Source organism: Lacerta agilis, chromosome 17, assembly GCF_009819535.1.
Source record: "Lacerta agilis isolate rLacAgi1 chromosome 17, rLacAgi1.pri, whole genome shotgun sequence".
Lineage (NCBI taxonomy): Eukaryota > Metazoa > Chordata > Lepidosauria > Squamata > Lacertidae > Lacerta > Lacerta agilis.
This window is the reverse complement of record NC_046328.1, coordinates 39,876,346-39,902,138: the sequence shown is the minus strand read 5'-3', so window position 1 is coordinate 39,902,138 and position 25,793 is coordinate 39,876,346. Positions and strand designations below refer to the sequence as shown.

At 54.5% G+C, this 25,793-nt stretch overlaps 2 protein-coding genes across 3 annotated transcripts; one reads left to right on the top strand and one right to left on the bottom strand.

Annotated features, from left to right (window-relative positions):
- Positions 1-491: 491 nt before the first annotated feature.
- On the bottom strand, positions 492-7,310 carry PRCC (proline rich mitotic checkpoint control factor). Of its 2 annotated transcripts, none has more exons than XM_033174618.1 (7): positions 6,403-7,310; positions 3,660-3,707; positions 2,608-3,219; positions 2,294-2,401; positions 1,538-1,681; positions 1,378-1,443; positions 492-865 (listed from the first exon to the last, which is right to left on the bottom strand). In XM_033174618.1, exons 1-7 carry the CDS (start codon positions 6,787-6,789, stop codon positions 779-781), a joined length of 1,452 nt encoding a protein of 483 aa, XP_033030509.1. In that variant the 5' UTR covers positions 6,790-7,310; the 3' UTR covers positions 492-778. The 2 variants fall into 2 exon arrangements, with proteins under 2 accessions (XP_033030509.1, XP_033030510.1); XM_033174619.1 differs by having other exon boundaries at positions 2,294-2,398.
- An 816-nt stretch (positions 7,311-8,126) lies between these two features.
- On the top strand, positions 8,127-25,553 carry HDGF (heparin binding growth factor). The gene is made up of 6 exons (XM_033174686.1): positions 8,127-8,279; positions 22,341-22,417; positions 22,959-23,097; positions 23,327-23,509; positions 24,907-25,193; positions 25,369-25,553. The coding sequence occupies exons 1-6, from the start codon at positions 8,193-8,195 to the stop codon at positions 25,373-25,375; spliced, it is 780 nt and encodes a 259-aa protein (XP_033030577.1). The 5' UTR covers positions 8,127-8,192; the 3' UTR covers positions 25,376-25,553.
- Positions 25,554-25,793: the final 240 nt, after the last annotated feature.

Here is a 25,793-nt window from a genome sequence, read left to right as displayed (position 1 = left end):
GGGGCAGGCACCGCTTGCCACCCTCACCCTCACCCTGGGCTGGGGGCCCCTGAAAAGCAGCCAGCCTCCTGGAAGTGCACGGATCCCGCTAGCACTTAGCCCAAGTACTGTTAACAGTGATGTGTCCTTATGGCTTTGGGGGAGAAATCACAGGCCACGCACCTTCCAGCCCTGTCTTGTGCTGAAACCCAAACACTGTCACTGAGGAGGCTGCCAGGAAAGCTTCCAACGAGAAACAAGGAGGGGGCTGCCCCAAACCCACAGAAGATGAGAACTCTCCTCATCCCGGAAGGGGAGGGCAAATGGTCTGGAGCACAAACACAGAGAGACACCAGAAGAACAGGGTGGGGGGCAGGGTGGGGCAGCTACAGAAGAGCACTCAGAGACAGTCCTGCCCCTCACCCCGTGGTTGGGTGGACTGCCTGGGCTGCCCCACCCACTGCAAGGTGGGCAGTTCCAAGGGAGTGGGCAGTTCCAAGTGAGCAACGCTGGTCTCCCCCCAGCTGATGTGGGCCTTGTCCGTGTCGCGTTCGCTACTGGAAAGAAAAGGGGCTTGGAGGGTGCCAGGCAGCCTAGTGGGCCTTCTTGGGGGGCCAGAGCACTCCTCTGCATCCCTCTGCCAAAGATGCCTGCCTGGGAGGCAGCGGAGGCCACCCAGGCACATGGCCTCGCACCCTCCTTCCCTCCGCAGGCCCCTCTCTTCCTTTCACACAACATGGTCTGGGGCTGGCAGCTTTTGCCTGGAGGGGTTCAGAGGAGGCAGGCAGGCAGGCAGGCCCTAGAATCCATACTTGGCCTGCGTCTGACGCCGACTGAGCTTGTTCTCGGCCCACGTGTTCTTCAGCTCCAGCTCGCGCTCTTTTGCCTGCCCCAGAAAGAGAGGGAAGAGGCGGAGGCTCAGAAGCAGGGCCCTTCGCTTGGCAGGGCACCTGTCCCACCCGCACCACCAAGAGTGGACACCAAGACACCATTACTGCCCCAGTGGCCTGACCCACTCTTGAAAACAGGGCTTGGTCTGGGGCTTCTGGACTTCAGCCGCAAAAGGGCAGCAATGCTGAGCATCAGGCAGGACACATGATTTTCCTCCCAGAGGATGCTGGACTGCATCTCCCATCAGCCCCAGCGGTCAGCCTGGAGGTGATGGATGTTGCAGTCGCAAAGTGTCTAATTGGTAATAGTTTGGAAAATCAATAACAATAATTGGCAAAGTGTCTGCCCACGGCCCCTGCTCTAGAGCAAGCCCCGCAGGAGCCCTGGGCAGGGTCTTGATAGCAGGGCAGAAGAGGACCCACTTTGCCAACTGCTGTGGCTTCCGGGGCACAAGACCCAAACTAGGGTGACCAGGGGGGCAGGGAGGGGGTAGCCCAGCAGCCTCACCTGGTGAATCAGGTATGTGATCTGGTGCTTCCTCCGCTGTTGCCCCGTGGGCTGCTCCCCTTTTTTCTGGAGAGAAACAGAGACAGAAGTTGTGATTACCAGCAGAGCAGGAGGGGAGAGGGAAGGCTCCCCCTGCAAGGGGACGGAGGGGCCCCCTCACCTTGCTGAAGGACTTCATGTTCTGCTCCTCTGTCAAAGACTTGGTCAGCCACTGCTGGGCGCCGCTCAGCTGGTCGTCCCCCTTGATCTCCACAAAGTTGATCTCTTCCCGCCCGCGGTTCCGCTTGCCTTGCAGACGCTTGAACTGGGCAAGGGACGGGAGGAGGGAAGAGGGATTCAGTCTGCTGAGCATCCCAAACACAATCAATCCCAGGCCCATTGAGGCTGGGCTGGAGCTGAAACAGCCAGAAGCCCATTTTGCGGTGTCCACAGCCGACCAGCCCCCCCCCCCCACGCAGAAGAGCAAGTGGATGCAGATGAGCTGCCTCCTTTGAGCAGTCCCAAACAAACCTCTAGCCCTCGCTTCCGGGGGGGGGGGGACACTTTCTGCTCACTCAGTGGACAGAAATGGGGGTGGGAATTGGGAGGGAGAGGCCATCCTTTCATAAGACCAGAGAACAAAATCTTCCACTTCTGGGGGTCCTATCCTGCCCCCAGTTTCTAAGCACAAGGTCCTGTTTAGAGTTGCTGACAGCTAGAAGCCAAGCAGAGATGTCAGACCCACACCCACACCCCTTGGGTGGGGCTGCTTGTCCCTACCTGCCCGGCAGCCTTGAAATCCAAGTTCTGCAGTCGCTGCCAAGTACCAGAGACCCCCTCACCCCCAAATGCTGGCAGGGCCACCACAGCCGGAGGAGAGGGTGCCCTGCCCCATCCCACCCCACCAGTAAAGGGGGCCCTGAAAGCAGCTTCTCACCGCTTCATCGTCCATGAAGGAGGAAGAAGCACCTTCACTGCTCATCTCTTGGGGCGGGCCCAGCTCCGGGTCTGTGTCCGAGTAGTAGCTGCTGCTGTAGTAATCTTGCTGCAGAGGAAGCCAGGTGGGGGAAAGGATTTCCTCAGCACCAGGAGAGGAATCTACTGCAGGACCAGCCACTTCGCCGGTCACCCATCCCCAAGCCACCCCCCATCCCAGCTCCCCTTGCCCACCCCAGCCTCCTTCCCAGAAGCCACTTGCCTTCCCCACTGTGCCAATGCTACCAGAAGGAGCCTCTGGATCGGCCCTCTCACCTGGTAGTAGGGGCTGGGGCCACCTGCATCGCTGCGGCCAGGGTAGAGCGCATAGTGCTGCCCACCATAGTCTTCACCAGGCTTTGGGGCCCAGCCGTGAGAAGCTGAGCTGGCCCCCGGCCCTGTCTTGAACTCCAGCGGGGCGTTGGCAGCTGCGTCCTGGCTCTCGGGCTCAGGGTCTGGCTCTGTCCCAGGGGGCAGATCGTCCGGTACCACGGGGCCAGGGTAGGCATAGGCCTCTGGACTGAGGGCTGGCACATCGCTCCGGTCGGACAGGGAGAAGTAGTTCTCAGGGGCCACCTCCTCGTCACTGTCATTCTCCTCCTGCGTGATCTGCTTGGTCACCTGCAGGGCAGCGCTCTTGGCAGCCGCCTTGATGGCTGATGGGGAGGGAGTCGTGGTTGTTGTCACAGCCGAGGGTGCCTTGAGGGGAGGCTTTGGCTTGGAGGAGGGGGGAGGGCCTTTGGCAGGCTTGGCTTCTGGGGGGCTTTCGACAGCGGCAGCCGCTTTCCTAGAGAAAGCATAAGGGAGCAGCAGCCGGTTCGTCTCTTTCACCGTCAGGTTCTTGGGCTGAGGAAGTAGAGCAGACAAGCCGGAGCCCTCGCTCTGGGCCTGGAGGGTGGGAAGACATAGGGGAAGGTGAGGCAGGGGCAGGAAGGACTACATCCACCTGGGCCCACTGGCAAGGGGACGGCGGGAGCCACAGCAGCCCCTCCTTCACCCAGGAAGCTGCACCATGAAGCAACACCAAGGCAGGCCACACAGCTTGCTGCTGCCACCTGCCTCAGGGAAGGAGCCAAGCAGGAACTAGCCATGCCTTCGTAGAAAGACACGAACTGTGGCTGACCGTGAAACCTGCACTGACTGATCGACTGAACTTTGTTTCACATGCAAGACTTCACTAACATGACTAATCCAGGGAGGCAACTCAACCCCAGAGGGCCAGGATGGATGTTCAGGGGCCTCTGCCTGACTAGGGGCAAACACTTTTCACTGAAAGCAAGGTGCTTCCCCCCCCCCTTTACTGGAGCACCACTTGCTCAAATCCTCACCTGTAAAGAGGGATGCTTCTTTGCTGGTTCATCTTCCTCGGAATCCGACTGAAAGAGAGAGAAAGAGAGAGAGAGAGCAGAACTGAGTGCAAGGAGAAGAGACCAGAAGGGCCCTGTCGCACCCAGTGGTATTTCTCTGTCAGGGCAAATATATAGATATAGATATAGATATATATACAGATACAGATATAGATATAGATATAGATAGATAGAGAGAGCACTATTTTGAATCCAATACAGATCCAGACTGGGACAGAGATAGACAATGCAAAAGGTCTCTACATTTTCAACTAATATATATGTCTACCTCTGTCCCAGTCTGCATCTGTATTGGATTCAAAATAGTTTTTTACACAGGAAATTGTGTGAACATGTGGAATTGTTTGTCATAGTTTGTATATATGAAATTGCTTCTAACACAGAGAAATTTTATGGGAATTAATCACAAAGGCCATAAAGTAACTAACAAGCCTTCTCTCCACTTAATTCGCTCAGATCTTAACACTGCTAGGCAGCATATGGACTGCAAAAACCTCTATTTGCAGGACAGCTTTTCCTTAAGTTACATTAGTTCTACTCTAGAATCACCTACTGAAGCTAATGGATGTGACTAAATAGGGTCCAATCATTTCAACTTGTCTACTTAGCTAAATAGAACCCAAGTATTGCTTGCATTGTGGACCTTGGATGACTTATGCATGAGAAGGGCACACATAAATTTTATTTAAAAAACAGTAAAAGGTTTCCCCTCGCATGGATAGGAAGAAACATTTGGCAACTCCTCCTCCCTTCCCTGCTGCTGCAAGTAAGTGATAAGGACAGACCCAGCAGCTCCTAGGAAGCAGAAACAGCAGCTGTCTTTGTGTGGAGCTTTGCAAGAGGGCCCAGTGAGCTCCTCCACCAGCAGCACTCCCTGAGAAGAGCGCCCTTATCACCACAGCCTTCCTTCTTCACCCTCCAGTTTTGCCTTAGAAGTGCGACCCAAAGGTCAAGGAAGGCAAACTTTTGCACTCCAGCCAAGCAGATGCTGAGCATCTTGGATTCCAAAAAAGCAGCAGGTTCCCAAGTTCTCACAAAACCTATCAGTGGCTGGGCAGCTCCCACTGCGGGTTCAGAGAGGTGGGGGCTTTGAGTTCATCAACTCTTCACCACTTGCCCATGTTTGCTCCCTTCATTTCCCTGCATATACACTGACTGGCACACAACATTCCCAGTCCTACTTGGAGAAGCCGCACCTGGGGATTGAGCCTCCTACCTTCTGCATGTAAAGCAGATACTCTAGCAATAGGCTGCAAGCCTTTACACCAAATAAAGTTAAGATTCTAGTCCTCATGTTTCTAAATAATACTGAGTCTAAATAATACCGAGTCCATCTTACTCAGTACTGTTCAGACTGGCAGGCGGCAGTTCCCCAGAGTTTCAGGCAGTGGACATTGCCAGTCCCACCTGGAGACAGCCCACCCAGACCCACTGAAGCAAATGGACTTGATAGCCACTGTCAGTCACAATGGGTCTCCTCTGAGTAGGACAAGACCCCGCTTGGGTCCAAAGTAACAAAATGAATTTCAATAAGGATAAATGTAAGGTTCTGCACTTAGGCAGCTGCACAAACATAAGATGGGGCCCCTTGGCTTGCCTGTAGTACCTGTGAGAAGGATCATGGGGTCTTCGGAGATCACATGGCCCAAAGGTGTGATGCAGCAGCAAAAAAAGCTAATGCTATTCTAGGCTGCATCAACAGAAGTCTAGTGTCCAGATCAAGGGAAGTAATAGTCCCACTCTATTCTGCCTTGGTCAGACCAGACTTGGAATACTGTGTCCAATTCTGGGCACCACAATTTAAGAAGGAAGTTGACAAGCTGGAAGGTGTGCAGAGGAGGGCAACCAAGAGGATCAAGGGTCTGGAAACGAAGCCTTAGGAGGAACAGTTGAAGGAGCTGGGTATGCTTAGCCTGGAAAAGAGGAGACTGAGAGGAGCTAGGAGAGCCATCTTCAACAAGGGCTGTCACATGGACGAGGGAACATGCTTGTTTTCTCTTGCTCTGGAGGGGAGGACTCAAACCAATAGATTCAAGTTACAAGAAAGGAGATTCTGACTAAACATCAGGAAGAACTTTCTGACAGTAAGAGCTGTTTGGCAGTGGAACAGACTCCCAGGAGAGGTGGTGGACTCTCCTTCCTTGGAGGTTTTTAAACAGAGGCTGGACGGCCATCTGACATGGATGCTCCAGCTGAGATTCCTGCATTGCAGGGGTTGGACTAGATGAGCCATGGTGTCCCTTCCAACTCCATGACTATTATTCTAATGCTCGATGATAGCTTTAATAAAGATACTAAATACTTCATTTACTATTTCATGCTGTGTATTTTGCTACAGTATTAAAAATTCCTTTCTGATTTAATAGCAAGTTCTTAAATTGTACATGTTTCTTGCAGGAAGATGTGGCAAGATGGGAAGATGCCAGCAGAGTCGGGTCAACTCCAAGCATATTGTTTTCAAAGTGCTACCGTAAGACCCTCTGGGCTGCATTGCACACCAGTCCTACTCAGGAGGAGACCCACTGACGATAACAGACAGGGCCAAACGGGGACGCCAGTGGCACCATGCCTCCGTTGCCATGGGTCTACTCGGGAGTCGGCCTTGCGGCCGCGGGCTCCTCTGCTCCCTCCCTGCCGAGGAAGCGGGTGGGCGGCGGGCCCGATCCTGCGCTCTTCCTCCACGAAGGGCCCCCAAGACACTCACGTCCCCCAGATGAGGCGCCGCGATCCGCACGGGCTGCGTCCTCTTCTTGCCCGGGGCCCGCTCGGAGGCGGCAGCGGCCGGAGCCAGAAGCGGCGGCGGGGAGGAGGCCGGGATTTGCCGCGGCGCGAAAGGAAGTGGAAGGCCGGCTGTGAGTGGCCGGTGGTGCTGTTGTTGCGAAGCAAAGCCCGCGCCGGCCTTGGGCGGCGGGAGGGCGGAGAAGAGTCCGTGGTCGCCTCCGCCTCGCCGGCCCAGCTCCCGGCTCCTCTCCTGCTCCTCTGTTGCTTCGTCGTCGTCGTCGTCGTCTCCGTCTGTTCCTCCTCCCTCCTCGGCCGCGTCGCTCTCCTCCTGCTCCTCCTCCTCGCTGCTGGCGTAGGCCACCAATGACATGGCCTCCCCCTCCTTACCACCGGCTGCTCCTGCTACGCGAGGCCGAGGCTGCGCCCGCCGCACTAGGCCGCGCTCGCTTGAGCGTGAAGCCCGCTAGGCCGCAGCGGTCGCCATGGCAACGCCCCCGCCGCCGGAAGGAAGGCCGGGTGAAGAGGCGGGCTCTGGACTCCCCCCGCCCCCTCTTTCCCTTCTTCCTTCCTTCTACAGAGGCGGCTCGCTCCAACCTCCGACTCGGCTCCGGGCAATGGCGGCCGCCGTGGAAGGAGGAGGCGGTGCGGGGGCTCTCGCCTTCTTCCTCCCTCAGTGCGGGGGCGGGGAGGGAGAAACTACCACTCCCAGGAGCAGCCGCGCCGGAAGTAGCCGCTGGGCCACCGGCATGGTGGCGCGCGGTGGCTGCCGGGAAGCAGAGTCCTGGGTGGCGTCCGCTCCGCTTCCCTTTCCTCCCTCGCCTCCGACCTCCAGGGAGGGAATGTCACGGCTCCCATCAGGCACTTCGCCCGCCCGCCCGCGCTCAAACCTGCCGCGAGAGGAATCAAAATGGCCGCGGGGGCGGGGCAGGGAGCCCGCGCGACGCGGGGGGCGGAGCTCCTTTGTCAGCCGCCTGGGGCGCCTCGGCGGAGGAAAGGCGCCCTCGAGAGTCGGAGGAAGCCTCGTCTCGGCCATGCTGACTTCTTGCAATGCTGCTGGTTTTTAAACTGGCCGAGCGGTTCATATTTCCGAGCCCCTTATGATCTCTGCCATCCACCCTGTATTAAAAACGAGCAGGCCCCGCGCTTTGCTGGCCCCCCAAGTCCGAGCATCGCCCTCCCGTTCTGCATGGGAGGCGGCAATACAAATCCCATCGCGGCGAGCGGTTGACAATAAAGAATCGCGTCTGAAGCGAAAGGGTTTCCCGGCGGCGGCGGCGGCTGCTGCCTCAAGGGTCCCACGTGCGCGGCGCACGGGCGGCCGTGAGGACCGCGTATCTTCCGCGCAGCAGCGGGCTCCCGGGGCGGGAGAGGCTCCCCGGTGGGGGCTGCCTCCCCCCGCCTCCCTTGGTGCGCCCTCGGCGGGCTCTCCAGGCGGCGCCTCCGCCTCCTTGCGGCCAGGGGGTGGGGAAAGGCAGGGGCCTCGTCGGCGAGCGCGAAGGCGGAGGAGGCGGAGCCCGGCCTCCCTCCCTCGGCAGCCAGCCTCGCCACCGCTTTTCAAACACAAACAAGCGCCCCCGGGGAGCCCTTGGCGCGCCTCCGGCAGCCAAACTGTTGCGCGGCGGCGGCCCGGAGAGCAGCGCCCGCCGCGAGGAGCAGCCGAAGCAGCAGCCGAAGCAGGAGGAGGAGGAGGAGGAGGCGCGGCGCTCTCCCTCGCCGTCTCCCGCTCGCTCGCGGAGGCAGAGGCAGGCCGCCCGCCGGCCCTCGCGGCGCGCCATGTCCCGCTCCAACCGGCAGCGCGAGTACAAGTGCGGCGACCTGGTCTTCGCCAAGATGAAGGGCTACCCGCACTGGCCCGCCCGGGTAAGGCGCTTGCAGGGGCCGGCGGCCAGGGCGGGAAGGGGCCTCGGGGCGCGCAGCCAAGGCAGCGCCGAGGTCGGGCAAGGCTGCTCCCGCGAGGGCGCCCTCGTCGCTCGGGCGGGCGGGCGGCGGGAAAGAGGCCGCGTGGCCCGGCGATGGCGGCGGCAGAAGAAGCAGGTCCCGGGCGCCCTGGCGGGCCGCAGATAAGCACCAGGCGGGCGGGCGGGCGCTGCCAGCCAGAGCCGCCCCTCCAGGGCCCTCGCCGCGCGGGCTTTTTGGGTTGCGTTCCTGGGCGGGCGGAGGGGCGCCTCGCGGCCTTTGTAGAGAAAGGGGGGCTACGCTCGCCGGAACGGCTCCGCGTGTGGCGGCGAAGCTGAGCCCGTTCGTGGCGGGGAGTTCCCAGGGCGGGTCCCGTGAGCTGCCTCGCACTGCCCAGGTTGCAGCACGAGGCGCAGGTGAGGCCTGCTCGAGGCAGCCGCGTTTCCTTCCGCGCGGGCCCGGCCACCTCACCTGCGCCCGGTTTCTGCTCTGGGGGGAACAGGAGACCCTTTCTTTCGTGATTGTCATTCATTCGGTAGAATTAGTTGCTTGCAATAATAGCAATATACTAATATTGAGGAGCTGAATTCTTTGGGATTGAAAAGCGTCCAGTTATTTGCTTAGAAACCTAAGTGGCCGCTGCCTGGTGCATTCTACCTAAAACTCTGTTTCCCAAAGTTTGGTCTCATCCCTGACCACTGGTCCTGTTTGCTACGGATGGTGGGAGTTGTAGTCCAAAAGGACCTGGGGACCCAAGTACTGTATGAGAAACACTGGCCTAAAAGGAGGAAGTGGTCATAAATGCCCTCTAGCTGTTGTTGGACTACAACTCCCATCATCTCTCACCATCTTCCATGGTGGCAGGCAGGGGCTGATAGGAATTGGAATCCAGCATTGTCTGCACCATGTTGGCCATTCCTGATCCAGAACATTGTTGGGTGGGCTGTACCCAGCTAAGGCCAAGCCATCTGAAAATAACAGACCCAAGTTAAGTCACAATCATTCATTTCAGTGAGTTGAACTCGGAGTAGGACTAACACTGTATACAGTTTGACGGACCCCCTCTGGAGGTGGTGAGATCTTCTTCCTTGGAGGTTTCTAAGCAGACGTTGGACAGCCATCTGGATGCTTTAGTTGAGATTCCTGCACTGCAAGGGGTTGAACTACATGACCCTTGGGGTCCCTTCCAACCAGACCATTCTATGATTCCAGCCCTTTCTGTTGAATCCCACTGATTTGTCATAGGCTGTTTACTACAAGGTGTGCTGTTTCTTTCCTTTTTACGGGTGTTCTTAGCCACCCTGGGCTGTGAATGAGGAAGGCTAGCATGCAAGAGGTGGCACTGATGTGTCTTCCAGGAATGCGGTTTCTGAGGTCAGAGGCTTCCTCCCATCAGCAGCCAAAACAACTAAGTTTCTCCCCCCACTATTTACATCAGATCTCCCTGTTCCAAAATTTCATCCTATATTGGTGCAGAGCTGGCTTCTACTCAGAGCTGCATGGCCTTCTCTGGCATGGCCCCAAGGCTGTGGAAATCTCCCTCGAGAGAGATCCACCAGGCCTCTTCTCTGCAGACATTTTGTTTCAGTTGACTTTCTTTGAACAACTTTATTTGCTGGCCTTGCTGTTTGTTTCAACCCCGCACCCCCTTTTTTGTTGAGTTGGATCATAGAATGGTAGAGTTGGAAGGGCCCCCTAGGGGTCATTGAACCCACCCCCACCCCAATGCTGGAATCACAGCTAAATAATTCTGGCAGGAACTCTGCGTAAAAACTTCCAAGTAAGGAGAGTACACTATCTTCCCATGGTGTTTTTTTTTTAAACATAATAATAGTTGTTAGTTGCTTTTAAAAAGAAATACTGTTGTTCCATGTTGGATGGTGTGTTGGGGGGGGTATCACTTTCCTCTCACACAGACTTCCTGTGCTGCCGCAGAGTTCCCCTGCATGATTTTAGGGAAAGGGTCTGCGCTGCCACATTGGCCTCTAAAAACCCCTTTACTACCTTTGCTTATGGCAGTTGGATTTGGGTAGGGTGTCACCCCATTTTGAATGAGAATACCTACGGGGGGGGGGGGAGTGTAGTGTTTGTTGGGTCAAGAGCAGTGTTAGAAACTGAGATATGAAAGCTAGGAGCTAAATGGCACCTTAAACCTAGGTTATGGGCGCAACAATGGAATGTCTAGCCATGATTTTTTTATAACATGAATACAAAGCTGAAAATGAATGAACTGCAGCTAAAACCTTGTGTTCATTTTTCACATGGTCTTGTCTTCATCTGAAGACTGCAAAAAACAAAGGCATACTTCCCTTGCCCACCTCCCCTAATATTCTTATGAGGGTCCCTTCTCCAATCCTCAAAGAGTGGTTGGAAGGGGGGAGGCAGAAAAAGGTCCTCCTTTCGTTCCAGCCGTGGCAGTTTTAATCTGAAATCTTAGGCGCAGAACTGCACATTAATGAAGGCACCTAGAACAATGGGAGTTTCGAACGCTGGTCAAGAGCATTAGCCAAAAGCTAAACCTCTCATTTCCTCCATCTGTAATAGTGCAGCGTTATACCAGCCTACCTTACAGGAATGTTAAGAGGATTCTTGACATAATGTTTGGATTTAAAAAGCTCTGTATAAGTACATGTGTGTCTTCTTTTTTCACTTGTTGCGTCTTCAGTTATTTAATTATTTCTGTTTATTCCTGTAACCATGAGGGCTAGAAGCTTGGGTTTTTCCTCAAAATGGGAAAAAGGGGAAATTGAGTAGTAGCTCGTTATATTAGAGTGTGGTGCTGATAATGCCAAGGTTGCAGGTTTGAACCCCGTATGAGATAGCTGCTTATTCCTTTATTGCAAAGGGTTGGACTAGATGATCCTCAGGCAGTGCTCAAAATTAGCCAGGCACGTTTTACTACTGGTGTGGATACAGTTGTGCCCATGTGGAGATTTCCGGGCGCCAGGTTTAAAAACCTCCATAGCCTTTCTCCATAGCTATTTCCATTTCCACCGTGTGTGTTCCTCCTTCTTGCACACTGGGACAAGTGAATTGTTGTAAGAGGAAGCTGCAGTCAAGCGATGTAGTTGAGCTCATAGAATTGTACCATTGGAAGGGGCCCTGAGGGTCATTTAGTCCAACCTCCTGGCAAAGAGATATTCCATTGCAGCAAGCGCAACCTGGATTCAAGTTGCCATTTGTCGCCTAGCTTACCGGTATATACTGTACCTGAGTTTCTAACAGGGTCACGTCTCTTCCAGCTAAACAATTCTATGGGTCTGTTGCTGTGAGAGAAACACTTTTGTATTTACCTCTGAGTAAACCTGCCTATAACTGGGCTCCATGGCCCTCAAATGCCCATTGACGTGAGCAGTGAAATCTGCATATATTTTCGTAAATATTTGTGTGGCTAAAGTTGGATACAGCCCATAAACTTTGTGTGTTTTGCCTGTCAATCTAGGATCCCCCTAGGGGGTGCCTTTAATCAATTAAATATTCCAGCTCCCGCAACGTTGCCAAAATCTTGTCACACCCACCCCTCCATGTTCACACAAACCAGCACAGCATGTTTCCAAAACTTCTCTACTGTTGGTTGTTAATTACATTATGTCCTGGCCCAAATCCCGCAGGGAGCTAGTCTGCCAGTGCCACATGCCCAGTCGCCAGGGATGGTGGGAGCACTGTCCCTGGTGTGGACAGTACTGAACTAGATACCCCAATGGCCCAACTCTGTTCCTATTTAAACCAGACTTTTGTGGGAAACCATGAGGACTAGAATCTTCCTCTTGCAGAAGGGATGCAGCTCAGCATTCAGAATTCGCCAAGCACATTTTGCACCTGGCTGTTGGCCACTTGTGACCAAGTGAAGATGCCCAGGTGCCAGGATGGCTCCTGACACTCCCACCATCCAGGGATCCTTGGGCCTTGCCTGTTTTCACCCACTAACAACACATCCTGTAGAATTCTGTCTGTTATATTTTATCTGCGTAATCGGAACAAATTTCGGAAACCAAAAAGTTGTTCTGACAAATATGACTTTCCAGCTGTCTGGCCCCTAAATGGCAACTAGACATTCTGTTTTGGCGACTGTCAACCTGGTTCAAGGAGCCATTTGGCTCCTCGCTTATATATCTGAGTTTCTAACACAGACGTTGTCGCAGCTCGATGCTTGGAGCACCTGCTTTGCATGCCAAGCAGTCCAGGTTCAATCCTCAGCATCTCCAGGGAGGACTGGGAGAGACCCGTGCCTGAAGCCCTGGTGAGCTGCTGCCAGTCAGTGTAAGCAGTACTGGGTTAGACGGACCAGCAGCCTGTATGAGGCAGCTTCCTATACAGGGAGTAGAATAGACCTTTCTAACCTAAAACTTCCTGATGGGGGTGGCTGGCCTGGAGCTCTCTAGATATTGCACAACGGGCTCCAACTCTCACAGTCCCTCAGCATTGGGGCCAATCCTGACTGGGTCCCACGGGAGCTGGAGTTCAGCATCATCGGGTGGGGGGTGTCGGATAAATGGCCAATTTAGGGAGGAGCATGAGAAGCTGCCTTATACTGACTCGGGCCATTCATCTGACGCTCATCTGACTGACTGGCAGGTGTTCTTCAGGGTCTCTGAATGGCAGGCTTCCCCAGCCCTTTCTGGTGATGCCAGGAGTCACAGCTGGCACGCTTTGCCTGCAGGGCATATGCCCCAGCGCTGAGCTTTCCCCCAGGGACTTATTTTCATTTTCACAGGTATTTAATTCCAATAATCAGGGTGGGATGTTTTACATCAGGGCCGTTTGCGATTTTAATTCAGTGTTTCTCCATCCCCCAAAGGCATCACTTTTAAATCCCTGGATCAAATAAACTTTCCAGTTTTCCACTCTAATATATGTATTCTGGAGTGGAAGCATGCACATCAACTGGGTATCTTGTTTCCAACCCAACTGAACCTTGAATGCTACCCAGGAGCATAATCTAGCACCTCTCCAGCATCGGAGCCCACAAAGGTTTTGCACTGCAAAATTTAATAGAATCGTAGGGTTGGAAGGGACCCCGAGGGTCATCTAGTCCAACCCCATATGATCACAGAACTTGTATCTGCTTAGGGGAGCTGTTGCGTATAAGGACACTAAGGAAGGTCCAGTGGTTTCACATGGGATGGGAAACTGCACGTTGCAGGGGGTTGGACTAGATGACCCTCAGGGGCCCCTTCCGATTCTTCCATTCTATGATTCTAAGCAATATCACTTTCTTGAAGGCAAGGTGCCAAGAACTTTCCAGAAGTAAGGGCGGCTGGTAGGTCCTGGGTAGAGGAGTGTTTCTCCATGATAAGGAAAGTAGATGGCCATGCTGTTCGTTTGGCATAAGCCAATACAAACAAAAGATCTAATAATAGACGGCCTCTTGTGTCATATTGATGATGCTAGACCTCAAGAGTCTCGTCTTTGCTCCCGATTCACTCTCTTACAAAGGAAATGGGGGCTGCACTGTGCTTGAAAGGCGGCCATGGATTCTGGCTACGCTGACAAGCTCCTGTTCCTTTTATATGTTATACCGATTAAACATTACATAAAGATAAACAATAAATGAGCTACTTGGGGAACGCAAAAAAGGTGAAATGAGTTATGACCTAAATGTGTTTCTTTTGCATTCGGGTATTTCAAACCAGGTTGTTAAGGAGCATTGAGGCTGCTATCCTACACCCAAAGCCACTTACCTGGGGGTAAGCCCCACTGAATTAAAGGAGACTTCTTCTTTTAAGTAGACATGCATAATAGGATTGTGCTAATGTTTCTCCACTTCTAAAATAATCCACCTTAAACTTCAGAAAAGCCTGGTTTGGTTTTTTTTTAATGCACCATTCCATGGGGCTGCTGCAGCTGGCCATGGGGGTCCTGAGTCGTCGTCTTCTTCCCCCCAGTCCTGGGGTGGCGCTTTCCCCCATGTTTCATTCCATGGGGCCTGGGTTTCCCCAGATCAGACAGCCAGCTCCCTCCGCTGCTCCAAAGGGAGCTGCGAGCCGCCACAAGTGTGGGGTGCCCCATGGCAGCGTCTGCCAGGCCTGTTAATTTGCCAGGGAACCTTCTCAGGGTCGTGGCTTGATTTGCTGCAACGGGCCAGGCACGCCCAGAGCGGTCAATGGGGAAACGGATTTCTAGGTTGCCCTGGCAGGAATCGCGTGGCCCTGTGTGTGCCCCTTTAGAAGACTTCCCAGCCACAAAGTGGAGGCTTGCTCAGGCCTCTTTTTGAAAGCAAGGGAATTATGGGCACCCAGTGAAAACTTTCTCCTCCAGGCTGGCCTCCCTTGGTGTGCAGCCATTTTTGCCTCTGCCTGCACCCGGCAGCTCGAAACCCTGCTGCCACGGGGCCTGGGAATGGCTGCCTTTTGTCATTGCCGCTCTTGCAAAACAAAACAGAAGCAGCCTGGCTCTCTTCTTCCTTGCTGTGGCCTGGCGGTTGGAGGAGATGGGGGGGGGGGGAAGGAGGCCTCTCTCCCAAGAGGGAGCCAGGAAAGCCTTGCGGTTTGGGGGGAGGGAAGGAGGGGAGGGCTCAGGGGATGGGTGGCTCTGTCCTCCACCGCACAGATGCTGTCTCTGCAAGAGGTGGGTGCTCCTGTTTCAGCACATCCAAGGGTCCTCTGGGCCCCCACCCCATGGAGGCCAGCAGAGCAGGACCCCTGGCCTGGCTTGGCTTCGGTGCCCCACAGGGCCTAGTGGATCTCCCTGGCCCCCACTTAGCGTGTGCATCCTCCTGATGCAATTTTATCTTCTACTTTCTATGTGCTTCTGTGTGTTCAGTTATAACACTTGCATCTTACATTACCAGCCCAAACAATTACAGTCTATTTTAAAACCCATCAGGAGTTTTAAATGAGCACAGGCGCTTCACCCAGCAGACCCGATTTAACCGGCTCCATTTAGGCAGCTCAGAAGTGTTCGTTGTTTCAACGCTGAGCGAATCAACCTGTTTGGAGGGTTTCTTAGCAAAAGGATGCAATTTATAGAGCTGAGCTCCATGGGGGGATGACCTAACATTGCATTCCTTATTGCAGCTATATTGGAGCTGTTCAGTTTACAATTTGCAGAGTTTCAAAAGCCAAAACTGGGCAGGTCCTGTCCTCAAATGGCTTACAGTCCAAAGCAGAAAATGCAGAAGACCTGGAGAGATTGAGAGGAAAGAAAAATGGATGTTACTGCTATTGCTATTATTATTATTATTATTATTATTATTATTATTATTAAAATACCCAAATACACAAAGTTGGGTTAAGAAGGGAATAAACAAAGCAGTCAAAATCGAGCAAAGTTGAATAAGAAATGAAGCAGAACGTAACTAAGATCAAACAAGCTAGTGATCTAAATGCAGTGAATGTTAAAAGCATGTTGAAATAAAAAGGATTTATTCAGTGGAAGAAGTCTACTTGTGGGTCTGCACGGGGGGGGGGGGCGGGAGGATTGGAGCTGCTGCCACATCAGGGGCAGGATCCAACCATGCAGGGCAAGGAGGGGCTTTCATAGAGAGTTGGACAAATTTATGCAGGAGGGAGAGGGCCATGGAGGGCTACTAGCCAGGATAGCTGGGCTCTGCCTCCACAACTGGAAGCAGCATTGCTGCTGAATGCCAGTGGCTGGAAGATGCAGGAAGGGAGGGGGCCCGGTGCTTAGGTCCTGCTTGTGGGTTTTCTGAAAGATGCATCTGGTTGGCCCTCTTGGGCCTGATCCAGCAAACAGGCTCTTCTTCCTATGAGATGGTGGAAAACAAATAGGGCTTGTTTTCCCCTCTTGTGACTTTCTTGGAAAGGTGGCTAGTGGTTTCTGGAGATGGACTCGGGCCTCCTGACACCTGCCTTGCCAGGCTGGCGCTCTCTCTCTCTCTCTCTCTCTCTCTCTCTCTCCCTCTCCCCCCCCCCCCCCCCCGGTTTCCAGGCTTGCCTCCACTAGTCACTCTGTTCCAGGCTGCTTTTGAACCCTGCTCCTTTTGCAAAGAGCAAAAGGAAAGCAACTCCCTCTCCCCTTTGTGCAGGCTCTGCGCTTTAGGAGTGACACGGGCTTCATCCCTGCACATACTATTGCAGGGGGTTGGACCAGATGACCCTTGGAGGTCCTTTCCAACTCTACGATTTGGGTTGATCCAGGGCCCGGTCTGGTTGCATTTGGGATCAACCAGGGAGTGGGGAAAGGGGCTTCTCTGGTACCCATTCCACACACCCACGCTGGGCACCTTGAAGGCCCCTGCCTGCTGGCCTGCCCTGTCGCAATCAGGCTCTGCCCCCCCCCCCAAGCCAGGGAAACCTGTTTCCTAGCCGGCCTTTCCTGTTGGCCCAGATGGTCATCTCCATCGCCCGCCACCCACCAGAGACCGGGGGGGGGGTTGCAGGTGCTCCTTTGGGTGTCCTCCCCACCTGCACAGATTTGTTAGGCTGATGTCACACATGTACCCCATCACTTTCCAGATAATGCTGATCAGGCTCCCCAAAAACCTTGGGTGGAAAGGAGTGTTTGGGAGGGGAAACTGCCCCTCCTTCTGCCCCTGCCTGGCTGCATGGTTGCCCCACAGTGGGCAAGCCCCAGGTGGAGAGGCATGGGGCTGGCAGGGCGGAGCTGGATTTGTGCTGGAAGGTAGGCCTCTTTCTTTTGCTGCTGCTGCTGCTGCTGCTGCCAGGCTGAGTCTGCCTCTGGCACAGCCTCCTGGCGGAGGTGCCTGGCCTGTGTGTGCTTGCATGCGTGTGTTAATGTGGGGCCAGGGGCAGAGGGCAGAGGCCTGCTTTGCTTTGCTCTGGCCCTCTGCCCTCTGGCTGGGCTCCCCTCCCTCCCCTGTCAGGCCAAAGAGAGGCAGAGAAGAGAAAGTCCTTCACACACGGAGTTAAACTTTGGAACTCCCTCCCACAGGAGGCAGGGATGGCCGCCAACGTGGGTGGTTTATAAGAGGAAGGGACAAATTCATGGAGGTGGAGAGGGCTATTGAAGGCTGCGTTTTTGTGCTCAGATCCTGCTTGTCAGCCCCTGTGAGAACAGGAACCAGGCTCTTCTTGTGTTCTTATGAACCCTCCAGGTCCAGAGGCAGTCTGTCATAGGTTTTTAGATTATATTGAGCTGATGTGAGAACAGGAGGCTGGGCTAAATGCAGGTCCAGCAGCCAGGTTCTCCTTACGTTTATATGGAGTCTATCTGGATCCCTAGGTTCTTGCTGGTTTGGGAGGCTGGACTAGATGGGCCCCCTTTGGGCTGCTCCAGCAGGCTCATCTTAGAAAGGACTCCTGCCTGGGCGAGGTCCATCTTCGCACCCAGTCGCAGATTCCAGCCAACCTTTGCACCTGCCCCTTTGGAGTGGGTGAGGCTTCCCAGGTTGCCTTGGCAGGTGCTGGCGCTGTGGGTGCCCAGTCCCTTTGCACAGGCCCTGCTGGGGATCTTCTTCAGCCCTCCATGGCTGCTCTTGGGAGCCCAGAAGCCCCTTTGCTCATCCGTCTGCATGGGGCAGGGGGTGCCTTTCCCCATCTCCATTTGGAGGCATCAGGGATTGAACCCAGGACCCTTTGCAGGCCAGGCAGTCTGCTCCCCCGCTAATCTGTGGCCTTCCCTCTGGAAACACAGATATGGTCCCAGTCCTCACAGTTCCAAACATCGGGAGTTGCCTCCGGGTCAGTCTTGCTCAGTATTGTTGGCACTGGCCGGCAGCAGCTGCTCACTAGAGGGATTTGGGTTGGGGGAGGCATTCCCAGCCCTACCAGGAGATGCTGCCTGCGGAGAGGGAATCTGCAACCTTCTGCATGCCAAGCAGCTGCTCTGTGGCAGAGGGAGGCATTGTTGACCCTCAGTGGCTGCAGCGGTTGCTCCTCTCCTTCTCCTTCCACCCCAGTGATAATGGCGGAAGTCTGAATGAGGCCGGCCTGTTGGCCAGATCCTCAGGTGGGACAAAGGGCGTCCCCCCCCCCATGGTGCGTGTGTGGCCACTTCCCTCCCTCTGAGGAAACCCAAGCGAGGCTGAGAGGCAGGAAGGGGCCTCCTGGCGGTGACTCAGCAAGAGTGGCGGAGGGCGGCTAGCAGGGCAGGGCCAGAGGGAGAGCCTGCTGGATCAGGCCAGAGGCCCCTCTGCTCCAGCCTCCTCTTCTCCCAATGGCCAAACACCCCTCCAAACCAAGGAATCCAGATAGACTGCCTCTGGACTTGGAAGGTCCACAGGAACAGAAGGGGAGTCTGGCTGCTGGATCAGGCCTAAGGGAGCCCATCTGGCACAGCCTCTTGCCCTCACAGGGGCCGGCCAGAGGCTCCAAAAGAAAGCCCCCCCCCCCCCCGCCCCGCAAGAGCCTGTGAATTTTTCTCATCCTCTTTTAAAGCCATCACTGCTGCCTCTTGCAGGAGACATTGGCCTGACGCAACTGCAGCCTGTTGTGATGGAGCCTCCAGGTCCAGAGGCAGTCTATGTAGACTCCTAGGTTCTTGGGGGCATTTGGCCAGTGGGAGAGATGGGCCCCCTTTGGCCGGATCCTGCTGCAGGGCTCTTGCTGGGTTCTGAGGGTGGGGGCTGCAGCCCCCCCCCCGCCCTTTGGAGGCGCTGGGCCTCTTCCTCTTCCTCCTCTGCAGCCCACCTGCCTCCTTCCCTCTGAGAGCCTCCTTTGTTCCCCTTTGTGGTTGGGGGGTATTGGGTTTCCCTCCACACCTTCCCCCCCCCCAGAAGCAGCACCTGCCTCTTCCTGCAGCTCAGAAATGGCTCAGGGGACCTGAGAGCAGGATTAAGCCTTTTGTCTCTCTCCAACCTTTTTTTTTTTTAACAATCACCAGATTGGGGCGGGGGGGGGGGTTGTCCATGAGGAAGAATCAAGGGGGGAGGAGCCTGTTGTCTGGGCAAGAGAGGGGCCCACATGGAGGGGAGGGGCATTTCTCAAGCCAGGCTGCCAGCAAACAGCTTCTGGACAGAATCATAAAATAACTGTAGAGTTGGGAGGGACTCCAAAGGGTCATCTAGTCCAACCCCCAGCAATGCAGGGATGGCAGCTGAAGCATCCATGACAGGTGCCTGGAGGGGGCATTGAGGAGCCGAGAGGGGCAGACAGAGGCAACAAATTGTGTGTGTGTTTCTCCAAGTGCTTTGCTGGCCTTGGGGATCTGCCCATTCAGCAGTGCTTTAGTTAATGTTTGCTTTTAAGCATCATGACACACACACACACACACCCTTTAAGAAGCACCCATCTGGGTCAGAGGAAGACTCCTGCCTCCCCTCCTTTCGATGCGGGTCGGCCAAATGCCAGGCAGGCCATGGGAGTAGACGGGGGGAGGGCCACCATAGGGGCCCATGAGCCTACCACCCCGATTTCCAGTACCCTGAAGAACCTAGGAGTCAAGATAGACTGCCTCTGGACCTGGAGGTTCCCTAAGAACATAAGAGCCTTCTGGATCAGACCAATTGGCCACCAAGTCCAGCATGCTCTTCGCCTGCCTCCTGTGCAGAAGCCAGTCATTCGCTTGGGATAATGAGGACTAGAATATTACTTTGTGTTTAGGGTGAGAGCCTGTAGGGCAGCTGCTTTGCTTGCAGAAGTCCCTGGCTGTTGGCCAAGCCAGCTGGGGGTGATGGGAGCCAGGAGTCATGGTTTTTGGGTTTTGGTTTGCGGCTGGGTGCAAATCCTGTCCATTTGGAGGTGGCAAAAGGAGACCCTGGGGGCCAGCTGTGGAGATCAGAGCAGCCCCAAGCCAGCAGGTGGCTTTGCAGTGCCAAAATCACATGGGAGGGAGGGAGTTGGATGGCCTTTGTTAGGCGGAGAAGAAAATCCAGCAGGAATTTGGAAGTGCTCCTCCTCTCTTCCCATCTGCAGGGGCCGGTTGCCGCCTGGCCATTGTTCCTCCCTGCCCCCCCCCAATCCCTGCTGCAGAATCTGCTGAGCTAAATTGGTGCGGCAGTCTAGACAGGAGCTTACCATTGGCCAGAAGGGGGCGGGGGCAGGGAGCCCTTGTCCCCTTGCAATCCTGGCCCTGTGCCGAAATTAAGAGTGGCTGCCTGCCAGATCCATGCCCCCCCCCCCCGTAAGACGGGGCCTTTTAAACAGAACCCAACTGCTGGGCTTTTCGTTTCAACATTCAGTGTTAATTTGTCTACCATCTTCCTCTATTGCCACACCTGAGGCAGTTTGCAATCCGAAGAAACAACAGCATATGCAATAAAAGTCACAGATCCAAACCAATGTCAAAAAGTCATAATTTAAAAATATGACTTTAAGCAACTTAAACAGTTGAGATTCCGGCCTTGCAGGAGGTTGGACTAGATGACCTGTGGGGTCCCTTCCAGCTCTACAATTCTGTGGTTTTTTGAACTTTTATCAAATAATGTCCTATAATCCATTTGAAATATTGTAATACACAATAAGATTAACTCAAAAAAATCAGTGATTTATAATAGAGAAGAAGAGTTGGAACAAATCATTAATAAATTATAGCTGATAAAAAATAACAGCAAGTTGCAATACATAAAATGGTGGAATACATTAAAAAATACAAAATGATCACACTGAGCAACAAATTCACATAACTTATTTTTTAAAATCCCAAAAATATATTTATCCCCCCCCCCCCCCGATAAGACCTGGGGGGTGGAGAATGTCCTGGTGCCCCCAGTGGCCCGTCAGCTTAATTCAGAGCCCTCCTGCAGGATGCAAAGTCCCCTCCCCACCCGCTTGCTGCTTTCCTTTCTTTTTCCAGTGGTCCTCTGCGCTAGACTGCCCCTGAGCCCAGAGGCTCCACTGCGGTCTGTAGCTCTCTCCTCTGTGGCTTTGCCCCTGTTTAGAGCTGCCTCCCAGTTGGGAGATATTCCCACCTTCTGCACACCAGGCACCTGTCCTCTCCAAATCTCTCACAGTTCATGGGATGCTACGTCTGCCCAGCTTTTCCCAACCTCAGTCTTATCGTCTGGACTTAATGCGCCTCCATCTTTTTGATGATACCAGCAGAGGTATATTGCCAAAAGAATTGGCCTTGTCTGTGATCTCAGCAGCTCAAATAGTCATTGCAACCTTAGTCCCAAAATCTGACACTGGGCGCTCAGCACCATTGTGGAGAAAATAAGGAAATACCTTGAGATTTCAATTCAGACTAGAACCTGCAGAACCTTTTTTTCTGGCTTCAAAATAATTTATTGCTACAAACTCATTTTTCTCCAGCCTGCGCATTCCATTCTGATAGGATGCTTGATACTCCCCCCAACTGACCAATATCATTTTCACCCCTGGGTGCTGCTCCAGAGCACTATGGGAGGGTGGCAGGAGGGGTTCTTTTTCATGCCCCCCCCCAAATGGGAACAGGTTTGTTTTGATCCAGGTGAATTGTTCTCCCTCCTGAAAAGGGGGCAAGTTTAAAAGTGCCAGGACATTCAGTCAGCAACATTGACTATAGATGCCGTGTGTGTGTCACACATTAAAAGCACATCGCTCCCCTCCCCCCGAATATTGATAACTGTAGTTTACCCTTCACAGAACAACAATTCTCAGGGCCCTTCAACCACAATTCTCAGGTGGTTGTTGTTTCAGAGGGGTGCTTTAAATGCATGGTGCGTATTACAGAGGTGATTACATTCAGCTATGGATCTTGTCTTCTTCCACTAACAAACAAAATTGTCAAAACAAAATAAAAAATAAAAAACCTCCCTCCAGTAGCACCCCAGAGACCAACCAAGTTTGCCCTTGGCATGCATGCACATGAAAGCTCATACCAAGAACAAACCCAGCCGGTCTCCAAGGCGCCACTGGAAGGAACCCCTCATTTTTTATTTTGTTTTGACTATGGCAGACCAACACGGCTACCTTCCTGTAACTGAAATAAAATTGTAGCAGCCTCATCCCCTTGCTTAGAGGGGGAATGGGAGAAAGAGACCAAAGGAAGAAAAATCCTTAGCCAAAAATGCTCTCCTCGTCACCACAGGACAGCTCACCCTTTTGTTACATATAAAGTGGAAGCATTGTTTTCAAGGCAGCCCTCCCAACATGCCTGGCCAATCTGGAGCTACAGGATAACCTGGTCCCTTCCGACTCCAGATTCTGTGACGCCAAAAAACTTCTTGTTTTCCTCTCTGTCCAGATCGATGAGATGCCAGAGTCCGCTGTGAAATCGGCTTCCAACAAGTACCAGGTCTTTTTCTTCGGGACCCATGAAACGTGAGTAGAAGGAAGCGCCCAGTTTTTCCTTTGCGAGGGGGATTTGCTTCTGCACCTGAGCAGAGCTGCGCGTGTGTGTGTGGATATCAGACTTTGGAGCTGCTGCTTCCTGTGTGATTTGGGGCTGGGGTCCAGCATGGGGGTGTCATGGGACAATTTAAAGTTGGGTTTTTTAAGGCATTCCACCACCACTGCTCCCTGGCCAGGGCTGTCAGACAAAATGTTGAAAGCCTATCAGAATTGTAGAGTTGGAAGGGACCCCCAGGGGCCACAGGTTCAGGGTCTCCCCTCTGGAGCAGCAGAAAACAGGCTGGCTTCATGGGATGGCCCTTCAGAGATTAGCTGGCCATCATGTCGCCTCTTGGCTGAGGAGCAGGCCATACAGATGCTCCAAAGAAACGCATAAATTAAAAAAACTTTAAGCTAGGCCTGCCACACCTATAGGCTTCTCCAGTGGGGCTTTCAGGGGCTGGTCTGGGCCAGCCCACGGCCCTTGTCTGTGTGTGTGACTCGCAGCTTCTCTCTCTCTCTCTCCACCCAGGGCGTTTCTGGGACCGAAGGACCTCTTCCCGTACGAAGAGTGCAAGGGGAAATTTGGGAAGGCCAACAAGCGGAAAGGCTTCAGCGAAGGCCTCTGGGAGATAGAGCATAACCCCACCGTCAAGGCATCCGGGTACCAGGTGCGCTGTGGGCAGCCACGCCTCAAAACACCCTCCGCCCCCCCCAGCAGAGCTGCAATTCCCAGTGGTCCAAACGCACTAGCGCTCCTGGGATCCCATGGGCCTTAAGTGTGGGGCCCGCTGCTCCTTCCTGGCCTCCGAGGCCCCAGAGATGGGAGGCCTTTTCGTGGTTCCAGCCGCAGTGGGGAAACCGAGGCTGAGTGTGCGCTTTTTGCCGCTTCCTCCACAGCCAACCCAGAAAAAGGGCCCCACGGAGGACGCGGGGGCCGAGCGGGAGCCGGAAGCAGGGCAGAAGAAGGAGACCCCCGAAGGGAGCAGCGACGAGGAGGGGAACCTGGTAATTGACGAGCAGTCCAAGGAGAAGAACGAGAAGGCCGGGAGCAAGAGGAAAGCAGAGGGGGCCCTCCTGGAGGTAGGCGGGGGGAGGCAACACGTAGCCCACCCCTCCAACACAGCCCTTTCACAGTGGCCGGCTGGGGTGCAAAGGGTTAAAAGTGAGGGCAGGAAAAGGATCTGTGGCACAGAGAACGTGGGGGCTCCTCTGTGGGGCACCCTTTCTCCTTCTCCCAGGATACGAGAGGGTTTTATTGATCAATCGATTGCGTTCCTTTCCTGCCTTCTCTCCTCCAAGGAACTAAAAGTGGGGTACATGGTTCTCCCCCCTCCCCATTTAATCCCCACAACCGCCCTGAAAGGTAGGTTAGACTGAGAGCCAGCGACTGGCCCCCAAGGTCACACCCAGTGAACTTCCTGGCCCCCCCACGGCCATTTGAGCAACCAAAGCAGGTGGCCAATTCCGGTGAGGCAAGGTCCCCCTCTGGGCTGGTGGCCCCTTGCAGATCTCCTGGGGATCTGCTCCTCTTGCGCTCTCACATGTGAGCTGGTGTCGGAAGCTGCTTCCATCCCAGCTCAGGCCAAGCATCCGTCCATGTCAGTGTTGCCTGCTCTGACTGGCAAGCAGCAGCAGCAGCAGCAGCAGCAGGGGCTCTCTGGGGCTCCAGGCACAAGTCTCCCTGCCGGCCCTGTCTAGAGGTGCCTCTGGTGTGGGATGTTGAGCCAGGGATCTTACTCAGGCAAGGCAGGCACGCCTGCCCCGATCGGCAGTGTTTTCCCATGGACGGATCCTGGGTGCTGTGTCTTGTGGGTCCCTGAGGTCCCCACATCCCGCTTTATCTCTTTATAGAAGTATTGCCTCGCCGCTAAATCACAAGACGTACCAAAGCGTTAAAATAGCGTTAAAAATATTTTTATGAAAGCATTAAAAAAATTAACAGCAATTTCAGAGTAAAAAAGGTTAAAAGCCAGGATTGACAAACAGTTGTGGGGATTGCATTCTTAATTGCCTGCATAGGAATAGAAACATTTTGGCAGGCATTGAGAAGTTGGCACAGAAGGCGACTGCTGCGTCTCAAGTGGCAGGGAGGTCCACAGACCGATGACACTCAAGGCTGGGTTTCTTGTCACGTTGTTCTGTGCTGCTGCTTTAGCATCTCCTGCATTTTAATTTTTTTGCGCCCAGCTTTTGGCCCCCCCCCCATATTAATAAGGGTTCCTAGTTGGAAGGGGATTCCCAAGGCTGATCCAACCCCCTGCAAGGCAGGAATCGCAGCTCAAGGATCCCCAACTTCTGCTGAAGAGCCTACAATGAACCATAAAACCGTAGTGTTGGAAGGGACCCCCGGGGCCATCTAGCCCAGCCCCTGCGGCGCAAGAAGCACCACAGCTCTTGAGCTGCACAGACGTGCTGGGGGGAGACATGTGGGTATTGGGGGGGCTGAACCTCCCTGACCCCCTCTGTCCGCCTTGCAGGACTCCTCCCCAAAGCGCGCCAAGGAGAGCGAGGACCAGGAGGGCGCTGGGGGGGAGAAGCCCAAAGGCTGTGAGGGAGACGCCCCCAAGGAGCCGGAGAAGCCCAAGAAGCAGCAGCCCAGCAGCCTCCTCCCAGATGGCGGGGAGAAGGAGGAGAACAGCAGCCGAGCCGCTGATGCGCCGGCAGGAGGCGAGGGGAAGGAGGAAGCCTCCGAGGAAGAGGACGAGGAGGAAGAGGACGAGGAGGAAGAGGAAGAGGAGGAGGCCAGCAGAGACCACAAGGAGAGGTGTGGGCAGGGGAACAGGAGGGGGGAGGGCTCCCTGACCCAGAGGCAGTCTGGCCTGGCCTGGCTTCTGCCAGTGCCCAGGGGTCAGAAGAAGGAAGGATCCTAGAGGGAGGAGGGACCCCCAGGGGTCATCCAGTCCAGCCCACTGCAATGTTACCCCTCTGCTCTCTCGTAGCCTGTAGCCGGCCGACCCGACCTGCTCTTCTTCTCCTTCTCCGGACCCAATCCCGGCCTGCTGGCAGTTTCCCTGGGTGCTCAGAACCAGACTCCGACCCGCTGCCTGTGCCACTCGTGGGGAGGGGGGTCAGGAGCCACATTTCTGCGGAAGGAAATTGCTCTGCCCAGCCGCCTCTCTCTCTCTCTCTCTCTCTCTCTCTCTCTCTCTCTCTCTCTCTCTCTCTCTCTCCCCTCTCCTCTCCTCTCCTGGCCCTGCCATTTTGCGGGTCCCGCGCTTTGAGTTAGTCCTTTCTAGGGGGTTGGGAAACGCTGGTCAGCCACTTTGAAATAAAAGCAGTTGAATGCCTTTTTAAAAAAAACAACCATGGGTTTGGATTTGCTTCCTGGCGCTCTGTGGTGAAATTGGGAGGGGGGAGGCTGGTC